This window comes from Diceros bicornis, chromosome 5 (genome assembly GCF_020826845.1).
Source record: "Diceros bicornis minor isolate mBicDic1 chromosome 5, mDicBic1.mat.cur, whole genome shotgun sequence".
NCBI classification, from domain to species: domain Eukaryota; kingdom Metazoa; phylum Chordata; class Mammalia; order Perissodactyla; family Rhinocerotidae; genus Diceros; species Diceros bicornis.
In genome coordinates, this window is record NC_080744.1 from 46,711,919 (window position 1) to 46,722,736 (window position 10,818).

General features: G+C 35.3%; 1 protein-coding gene across 5 annotated transcripts in view; it reads left to right on the forward strand.

Moving 5' to 3' along the window:
* Window positions 1-10,345, forward strand: part of USP8 (ubiquitin specific peptidase 8) — an 85,814-nt gene extending 75,469 nt beyond the window's left edge. For 4 of the 5 annotated variants that reach the window (XM_058541558.1, XM_058541557.1, XM_058541556.1 and 1 more), the window contains 9 exons: window positions 204-290; window positions 1,914-1,991; window positions 2,414-2,676; window positions 4,305-4,517; window positions 4,939-5,149; window positions 6,485-6,721; window positions 7,446-7,588; window positions 9,152-9,284; window positions 9,455-10,345. In XM_058541558.1, the coding sequence (XP_058397541.1) occupies window positions 204-290; window positions 1,914-1,991; window positions 2,414-2,676; window positions 4,305-4,517; window positions 4,939-5,149; window positions 6,485-6,721; window positions 7,446-7,588; window positions 9,152-9,284; window positions 9,455-9,640 (1,551 nt within the window). In that variant the 3' untranslated portion in view covers window positions 9,641-10,345. The remainder of the gene's footprint in view (window positions 1-203; window positions 291-1,913; window positions 1,992-2,413; window positions 2,677-4,304; window positions 4,518-4,938; window positions 5,150-6,484; window positions 6,722-7,445; window positions 7,589-9,151; window positions 9,285-9,454) is intronic. The other variant, XM_058541560.1, reaches the window with a different exon arrangement.
* The last annotated feature ends 473 nt before the right edge of the window (window positions 10,346-10,818 follow it).

Genomic DNA, 10,818 nt, shown 5'->3' on the forward strand with positions numbered 1-10,818 from the left:
CAACATAGGCTCTGCCATGTTTAATTAAAAGTATCTATTTTGACAATAAAATCAAATTAACTTTTCAGAGGCCTCATGTTTTTTCTCCTTTTATTACATTTTCTGTCTGATGGATTTCTTTGTATTAGCTGGTGATAGGTAGATTTATATTAGAGGAAAGTTAAAAGTTTTCTTTCACTTCTGAAATTTTAATAATTTTATAGCCTATTAAGATTAAAGGACAACCAGAAAGTGGAATTCTAAAGACTGGAACTTTTAGAGAGAATACAGAGGACACCGAAGGAAATAAAGTAAGTAGTTCACTGGATGAGAAAAAAACGTGGATTATAATCATGTGGTTATCTTTACCATATTGTCATCCTCCATCTTAAGATCTACTCTCTGAGGGTAACTTTGCTATCTTTGGTAGCTGTTTTTTGTTTATTTCTACGTGATCAATCCATTTATATGCTAAAGGAAATAGATGGTTGTCTTCCTATTTAACGTTTGACAGTATATTCTGTTCATTTTATGAAATTAAAAAATTCTTAGGCCTTACTGTATGATCCAGCAATTCTACTTTGGATATATACCCAAAAGAATTGAAAGCAAGGCCTTGAAGAGATATTTGTACACGCATATTCTTAGCAGTACTATTCACAACAGCCAAAAATAGAAGCAACCCAAGTATCCATCACCAGATGAATGGATAAATGTGCATGTGCATACGATGGAATATTATTCAGCCTTAAAAAGGAAGGAAATTCTGACACATGCTGCAACATGGAGGAACCTTGAGGACTTTATGCTAAGTGAAATAAGCCAGTCACAAAAGGACAAATATTGTATGATTCCATTTATATAGGGTACCTAGAGTAGTCAAATTCATAGAGATAGGAAGTAGAGCGGTGGTTGCCAGGAGCTAGGGGGAGGAGAGGAGTTCTTGTGTAAATGGGTACAGAGTTTCCATTTGGAAGATGAAGAGAGTTCTGGAGATTGGTTGCACAACAGTGTGAATATACTTAATGCCACTTACCCATATGCTTAAAAATGATTAAGATGGTAAGTTTTATATTATGTATATTTCATCACAATTTTAAAAATATTTAGGCCTTTTATAAGACATTGCCTTTGTTTTTATTGAGAGCTTTATTGAGGTATAATTTGCACACCATAAAATTCAGCCGTTTTTAGTGTACAGTTCAGTGATTTCAGTTCAAAGTTGTGAAACAATTATTAACTCAATCCAATTTTAAAACATTTCCATCGCACCAAAAAGATCTCTGTGTCCAGTTGTAGTTACTCCCCGTTCCTACCCTCAAGCCCCAGGCAACCATGTATCTGCTCTCTGTCTCCATAGATTTGCCTTCTCTGGGCATTTCATATAAATAAATAAATGTATATGTATATGTGTGTGTAATATAGTCTTTTCGTATGTGTTCTTTCACCTAGCATACTTTTTTGAGATTCATCCATGCTGTAGCATGTTTCAGTAGTTTATTCCTTTGTATTGCTGAGTATTCCATTGTGTAGATATGCCACATTTTATTCCTTCATCAGTTCATGGATGTTTGGATTGCTTCTACTTTGGAGCTGTAATGAATGATGCTGCTCTGAACATTAGCATACTAGTCTTTGTATGGAAATATGTTTTCATTTCTTTTGGGTTGATACCTAGAAGTGGAATTGTCTTTGTGTTTTTAAAGAACTACCATCATTGTAGGCTTGTGCACACACACACACCTCTTCCTCTTGCTGTGGCAATATTTGGACTTTGAAAAACATAGATAGTTCTTCATCTTTGAACTTGTTTTAAAAAATATTAAGGGCAGCCAATATAAGGCTTTTTGAAGTACCTTAAGTTTGTATATGGCAAAATTTAATTGAAAAATCAGATTTTTCTTTTCTTTTCTTTTTTTTTTTTCTTAAACTAGGCTCGTGAGCCTTTGACAAGAGCACGAAGTGAAGAAATGGGGAGGATAGTACCAGGATTGCCTTCAGGCTGGGCCAAGGTAAAACTCAAAATTATCACAGAAATAAATAACATGGTCACTGTGTTCTTTTTTTAAAAAAAAAAAAAAAAACCTTTTTTATTTGTTCTGCATTTTCTCTAATGCAGAGTCAATTCTGTTTCTTTTTTATGGAGGACATAGCTCGTTTTCCTTTTTACAGCAGGGTTAGATTTCTCAACATCCAACCTGAGATGCTGGCTATAATTTATGAGCATTCCTGGCGTTTGTCATTTAGAAACAATGTATTACTTTAAAACCTAAAGTTCTTTGGAAGCTTAATTATATAAATGATTATCACTATTTTATTTAAATTATTTTAATACAAAAGTAAATTTAGCAGTGGAGTACTTTTGAGTGATTTTTTTTTGTTCTTGTAATGGTCATTGGTTTTTGACCTGTTTTTTTGTTCTTTCCCATCTAAGTTTCTTGACCCGGTCACTGGAACTTTTCGTTATTATCATTCACCCACCAACACTGTTCATATGTATCCACCCGAAATGGCTCCTTCCTCTGCACCTCCTTCCACTCCTCCAACTCATAAAGCCAAGCCACAGATTCCTGCTGAGCGGGATAGGGAACCGTCCAAACTGAAGCGCTCCTACTCCTCCCCGGATATAACCCAGGCCATTCAAGAGGAAGAGAAGAGGAAGCCAGCAGTAACTCCAACAGTGAATCGGGAAAACAAGTAAATTCCTCCTAACTCCTAGAACTAGAATAATCTGCTGTATTTGAAAACTTCTAGTCTAAACATATCAGCTTATTAATGTCAAGGAGTCAGAAATTTCTGTGGATGGCTATGCCGGCCATTATTTACCATAGAGGAAAAAGGAAATGAATGGATTAAATGTCTTTGGTTTTTCTCCCAGGTGCTAATTTAAATATATCAAAGAGGATTGTTATAAGTATTAATGTAGATATAAAAGTATGTATGTTATTATATTTTAAGACAGCATGCCATAGACTACCTAGAAGTTTTTCATAAACCTCTCGTGGTCCCTAAATCTCCCTTTGACAACAATAATTTATAGGATTGTTGAGCTTGTCTTGGTGCAGCTCTCAAATTACAAACTTTTTTTAGCTTAGCCAGTAAGGTGGGAGCAAAAAGTATTAAAATAACAAGCATTAAAGTGTGTATCAGCTCCTAATCCTTATTCTGTTCTCTTTTCCTACATTGCATTTCCGTTCACAAGTAGTCATCAATAGTTTCATTAAGTTTCCGAAAAATTAGCTGATATATTTTACTCCTGAGAACTTAGCCTGCTAGGTGGGGACTTAATTGGAGGATATTTTTAAAATTCTGTAAATCTGGTTGCAGATTTTAGGGCTCACTATTAAAACTGGTGAGATTTAATTCCCTCTTAAATCATCGTATTAAATTTTGTTAATTTGACAGTTTTAAAGACAATTGCATTTGCAGTTCAGGTATTTTTATATGTATTGAACAAAGAAAAAGCACATGAGTGCATGCATCGGAGCATGTATAAAGAAAAGCTGATTGAAATATAGTTTAGTCTGTTCTCAATATTCCTTTCGGGGTGGAAGTGTGCTTAGGATCAATAATAAAAGAAAGACCTATCAGTTAAGATTTTTCTTAATGCTATAGCATTTCTGGAAGTTCCACGCATAATCAAATACACTAAATAACAAAAGTGTTGGAGGCATTCTCTAGTCCAGTGGCGTTCAGTAGGCATGTTGATAGAAACATTCTGTATCTGTGATGATAGAAATGTTCTGTATTTGTGCTGTCCAGTTTGGTAGTGGCTATTTTGAATTGTGGCTAGTGTAACTGAGGAGCTGTGTTCTTAATTTTATTTATATTTAAATAGCTACCTGTGGCTAGTGGCTACCATATAGCTCTAGACTTTAGGCAGTAGTTCCCAAATAACCTTTGCCAACTTTAATATCTACTCCACAGAAATATATATTTTGATTCCTTGTTTGGCATTCTGGTTGAATTCAACATTTGGTAATGCTAAACTTCCCAGGATTATTTAAAGGAGTTTGAAAGAGGCTTCTCTACTAGAAGACTCTACCTGTTTATGAGAAGCCAGAGAATCTATCTCAGGGTGTCTGTAAGAACCGTGGACCCACGTAAGAGGTTAAAGGTTTTTGTTTCATGGGAGGGTCACAGAATGTAACCAGTGTTACCCAGATACTAAGTGTCCTGTGAGACACGACACCTTATAAGTTAACTATTTAGAAGATTACTTTGTACTGTGGTACAGATGCTGAAGTTAGCTGCCAATTGTAGTATGAACCTTGCTTTCAGATGCTGTGCATTTTGAGACATCTTGTACGCTTTTCCTTCCTCAGGCCAACATGCTACCCTAAAGCTGAGATCACAAGGCTTTCTGCTCCTCAGATTCGGAACCTCAATCCTGTTTTTGGAGGATCTGGACCAGCTCTCACCGGACTTCGTAATTTAGGAAATACTTGCTACATGAACTCAATCCTGCAGTGCCTGTGTAATGCTCCACATTTGGCCGATTATTTCAACCGAAACTGTTATCAGGATGATATTAACAGGTAAAGAAATTTCATACTTTTTGCAGTTTATTAAAAGGGTGATCTAACCACACTTCCTTAACCACCCAGCTCCAGAGAAGTCAGAATAAGAAAGGGGACTGTAGAGAGGGGCCTCCTCTGGTGGGTGAGGGACAGACAGGAAAGGAGCAGTGCAAGATGGCAAAACCTCACTGTCAAAAACTGGAACCTGTTGAGGTGGAGGAGGAGATGGTGCAGGGCTAGCAGCCAGAAAGAAGCAGGTTGAAGGAGTATGATCAAAGTAAGATTCAGATGAGTATTTGGTAATAAACCTGTGAATAAATGAGTATTTTAGTGTAGGGTTACAGTATTTTAATAGTTTAATGTTGACATCAAGAATCCACTGTACCTTGACTTTTTAAAATTTCTTTTATTGTTTTTTTTTGTAACTTCTATTGCAAAGGTCAAATTTGTTGGGGCATAAAGGTGAAGTGGCAGAAGAATTTGGTATCATCATGAAAGCCCTGTGGACAGGACAGTACAGGTATATCAGTCCTAAAGACTTTAAAATCACCATTGGGAAGATCAATGACCAGTTTGCCGGATACAGCCAGCAAGATTCACAAGAACTACTTCTGTTCCTAATGGATGGTCTCCATGAAGATCTAAATAAAGTAAGAAATTTGATTTTTCTAAGTTGCAAAGGCTCTTTAGGGTTGCTCAGCACTGTAATCGTTTTTATAGCAATTTAAAATTGTAATTGGTAATCGTTCAGTGCTAGTTTATTCAAATCTAGTGACTTTGTACTAAGGCATGGGACAAAACAAGTATATCTGCTAGATCTAATATTTGAAAAGAAGTATATACAATTTGGTTTACTTACTAAAATGTTCACAGGTCGTATTATCATGAGAAATTTGTACATGTTAAAATAGTTGTTGGAGGGGCGGGCCCGGTGGCATAGTGGTTAGGTTAGCGCACTCCACTTCCGTGGCCCAGGGTTCACAGGTTCAGATCCCGGGTGCAGATGTATGCACCACTTATCAGGCCACGCTGTGGCAGGCGTCCCACATAAAATAGAGGAAGATGGGCACAGATGTTAGCTCAGGGCCAGTCTTCCTCAGCAAAAGGAGGATTAGCAACAGATGTTAGCTCAGGGCTAATCTTCCTCACCAAAAAAAACAATAGTTGTTGGAGATAATTGTGTTTGTTACCCACATGTATGTGAAAGAAAAATCATAAACGTATGATTTTTATCAAAGATTAGCTATAGACAGCCTGGACATCCTTGTTGTTGTATATTTCTATATCATTGCATATTTTATATATTTATTATACTATATCTTTATTCTTAATACTTTTTTCTAAAATAAGAATTATTCTATGTAAACAAATGACTCATGAGAAAAATTATTGAGGTATGTATCTGTACGTAAATGACAGGTCTACATTGGTATACTATGACTTCTTTTTAGCACCAAGCTGTCCTCTCTCTTTTAAATACCTTTGGGATCACCATTCTTACCACTGAACATATATATACACACATATACATATATACACACACCTACATATATATGTACATATGTAGGTGTGTGTATGTGTGAATATATATGTCTATATATATACACACATATATATAGTGTGTGTGTGTGTGTGTGTATCCATCCATGAGATTAGGACAACAAAAAAACATCTCTCTAGTTGTAGCCCTAACTCCAGCTATATGTGGGATATCTTTTCAAAACCAGTCTTTTTAGCTTTTTAAATAAAAATTTATTAAGAAATTCCAACAAGTCACACTCTTTTGATAAAGTGGGTTTTGGTTTTGGGGGAAGTTTTTTGGGTAGAATTTTTTTGTAGCACTGAATGAGATTAGAACTCCTTTACGAAAAGAACCAGAAGTGTTTCTAAATTTGCAAAGTGTTTGTACACATTTCGTTTGTACACATTTAATAAAACGTTGACTTTGAGATATTAATATAGAGTTTAAATAATCTTGTTTCCAGGCTGATAATCGGAAGAGACATAAGGAAGAAAATAATGATCATCTCGATGACTTTAAAGCTGCAGAACATGCTTGGCAGAAACACAAGCAGCTCAATGAATCTATTATTGTTGCACTTTTTCAGGGTCAATTCAAATCTACAGTACAGTGCCTCACCTGTCACAGAAAGTCTAGGACATTTGAGGCCTTCATGTATTTGTCTCTACCACTAGCATCCACAAGTAAATGTACGCTACAGGTAAGTTTAAGATGGAGAGAAAATGATTGGTTAAATAAAAATGCTGTTTATATGCATATACACATGTACTTTATTCAGCAATTTATTTCTGTTCTTTACCCCTATAAGCATTTTATAGGTAAAACTCACACATAAATTCTGTTTTAATTAGGCCTATGTAGATAAAAAAGAATTAAACATTTCCCCCACAAAAAGAAATTTTCCTTTTTTGAAGATATTTTCCTATTAAATATTCTTTCAGAGTTGATAAGTAATATGTTTTTTAAAATTTGTATTTTGAAGAAGTTTTAAAAGTTGATTTGAAAAATTGTATGTTGACTTTAATATAGGTCTGCTTTTTATAAGAATTTGCTCTACATGGGGATATCAAATAGATATCCTGTTTTCGACACAACAGCAATGTGATTTAGACAGCTTGTTGATACCTTTAGTCTTAGCTTCCTGGAGAATGTCATTTCTTCCAGCAAGACTTCCTGAGCCACCAGGTCAAGGTCGTTCCTGTGTGCTCTAGGGACACGCAGCACCACTCACCACACTTGTCCTTGTCGGCTCTCTTGTCTGCGTTCCTCACCAGATCATAAACTTTATGAGGGCAGGAACTGTTTTGTTCTAGCTTACTGTTGTATCCCTCATTCCTGGCAGAGTAACTTATTGCATAGATGCTCAATGATACTGTGTGGAAGAAATGAATTAATGAGTATCTACTACTTGTTTTTGCCTCTAGGATTGCCTTAGGTTATTTTCCAAAGAAGAAAAACTTACAGATAACAATAGGTTCTACTGCAGTCATTGCAGAGCTCGACGGGACTCTCTAAAAAAGATAGAAATCTGGAAGTTGCCACCTGTGCTTTTAGTACATCTGAAACGGTAAAGGGGACAAATTTTTCTACATGTTTAGTACAGTGTAGATGAAGAAATTTCCTTTATTCTAAGTCACTTCGTTGTACTGCCTGCTAAGGATGCATAACAAAGGAAGATTACCTGGTTAGGGTATCTCTAGGGAAATAAGGCAGAAACGATGAGACTCCAGTTCACCTTCATGGTTGCAAGAACAGAGCGAAATGACAGCACCACTCTTTCATGTAATTCTGTCTTTAAAAATCAGTGAAACTAAATGATTGCATTTCAAATATAAAAATTTTAAATCATTGCAAAACATCAAGTGAAAATGTATAAAGATAATGTTGTACAGTGTAACTCTAACACAGATTATTAGCAGATAGAATTTATCATTATTAGCAGATAGAATTTATCATTCAAACAGTAAACTAAACATAACAAAAAGGATTTAATCCTGTGCTGAAAATGAAATATGATTTTCTAAGTGTAATTTTAAAGATAAAATGTTAAGGATGCCATTGTTGAGTGCAGACATATTTTTGTCCAGACTTTTACAGCCGGTGAAAAAGATCTGGCCTTGTAGTAGTAGAAGGAATAATGGTGAAGAAAGTTGTAAAACCTGTCCCAAGACCTTTGCTCTGATTCTTTCGTCTTTTTGTAATCCATCTGTGGAGTGATAACTTGGAGTCATTTTTTGGAAAAACTTTTTAAAAGGAAGTTCCCTCTTTTTATTGGGAGCTGTAATTTTTGTTTCAAAGAAAGCATTTCTATTTTAATTTGTTTCATCTTATATTATTAGAGATACTTAGGCAGTTACTTAATGTTAATTTCAACGTTGACATGTTCGAATTCCTCTTGTGTAAATTTTCTAACAAAAGCTTGTTACACTTTTCTTCTTTTCTTCTTGAGGAATATGGAGGTACAGATAAACATTCTATAAATGATTACACATTTGTTCTGTTAAAATTTTTAATGTTGCATATTGTTCTTGGAGAATATCTAAAAATATAACTGCTTCAGAATTCAGTTTCTGACAAATAATTCTGAAATAACTATATTACACCAACCAAAATACCAGTATTTTGGTGTTCAAAGAAGCAGAGTATGTGCCAGGATAATGGAATGCCATTCTTTCAATCACTAGTCTGCATGCTTGCGATTTCCAGCTGTAGTTTCCCAAAAGTACAAGCTTAAATCTAGAGCAGCTCTCCTCAGTCTTTCCTCCATACTTTTGTGGTGATTAGCATTATTAACATAGGTTTTCAGAAGTTTTTACCTTTGTAGAAGGTTCATCTAACAGTTGTAGCTGGCTTAGGGATCAGGAGACCAAGGTGTGGCCCTGCTTCTACCACTCTAGCTGTTTGACCTTTGGCGAGTCATTTAATATCTGTGCATCTCAGTTTCCTCATTTGTAAAATGGAAATGAAACCAAATGGCTTTAACAGGTCCCTCCACTACCAAACTTCTGAGTGTGTGCTTGAAATGGATTTTATGATCCTGGCTAAAAATCTAGATTGTTAATGAATGAATTAGGGTTCATTCTGATGTCTTTGGTCTACAGTATAATTGCTATAATATTTTGCTCTGCAGTTTTTCCTACGATGGCAGGTGGAAGCAGAAATTACAGACATCTGTGGACTTCCCGTTAGAAAATCTTGACTTGTCACAGTATGTTATTGGTCCAAAGAACAATTTGAAGAAATATAACTTGTTTTCTGTTTCAGTAAGTATCTTATTGAACTAAATACTTTTACTTGTGAAGCAAACTAAAAAAACAAGAGTTTCAAGTGGTTCCTTACCTCATAGGAAGGTAAGAACAACGTAAAGCTTTGAAATTATTGACGTATTTTAAATAATTCAATTTGAATTCATTTTCTATCTTGTTTGGCACAGAATCACTATGGTGGACTGGATGGAGGCCACTACACTGCCTACTGTAAAAATGCAGCAAGACAGCGGTGGTTTAAATTTGATGATCACGAAGTGTCTGATATCTCCGTTTCTTCTGTGAAATCTTCAGCAGCTTATATCCTCTTTTATACTTCATTGGGACCGCGAGCAATTGATGTAGCCACATAAGGAGAAGTAGGTTATAAGCTAGTTATCTTTTAAAAGGCTGAGCAGCACAACTCTTGAAATGCTTATAAAGATACTGGATAGCTATAGCTGGCCATTTAGAGGAACTCCAGGACAGTGGGAGCTGTGTTACTATCACCATGTATTTCAGGTCAGTGCTATTATCAAAAAACTGACTAATAACATTTAACAAGTATTCCAGTAGGCATTCCTTACAGCTACCATTTAATCCAAAACAAGTTTTTTAGTTTGCTCCAAAGTTAAAATAACTAGCTAAGCATTATATTCTACTGGTCTAAAAACCATTGTATCCTTTATTTTCCTTTTCACTGTTATGGCCTTTTCACATTTCTGAATCCCAGCTTGATCTATGAATACTGTAGAATGATGTAAAGCAGATAGGAATGTATGTGTATATATTTATTGCACACTTGCACATCAAATCAATGTACATACTATAATATGTGGTCCTTTTGTGAAGCTGTGAAGCCTAGAACTCAGAGGATTGCTTTTTTTTCTTTTGGCCTATTCTGAGTAACTTCAGTGCTTTCTTAGGGAAATGACAGGGCAAAGCTATTTTTCCGTTGGCTTTGGGCTGTATTTGTGCACTAAATCTTTATTCTAAAAAATAAATGGAAACTTTTCTTTAATTTTTTAAAATGAGAATTTTCATTTACACCTACATTAAAATCTTAATGAGAAAAATCATTTAAAACGTTGTAAGTGTTCTGTCTGTAATTTTATATTATCAAACATAGGACAGTAGCGCTATAGATTTGATACACGCACATGCTATTTATGCCACTACATTAACTTAAAATTTAATTCAATTTTCCTGTTGCCTCAGGACTTGATTCCACTCCTCCTTCACCTTGACCCAGAACTGCATATATAGCACTTATGATTCTCAGAGCTGGGAGTCAAAGTGAGATGTAATCTAACACCCAGACTCATTCTCTCAAGAGTAGTAAAATTCTTAGGATTAAGATGAAAAGGGATTGAGTCAGGCAAAGTGAACTGCATTACAGACCACATCTTTACCAAGTGATGTATTACAAGGGATAGAGGAGCTTCGAATCTATTGTTTACCACAGTGACTCAGTTGCTATAAATGAAATCAATAAAAACAGTCCATATAAAAACAAAATTCTAAAGGTGTTTCTGAAAGATGTCACCATTAG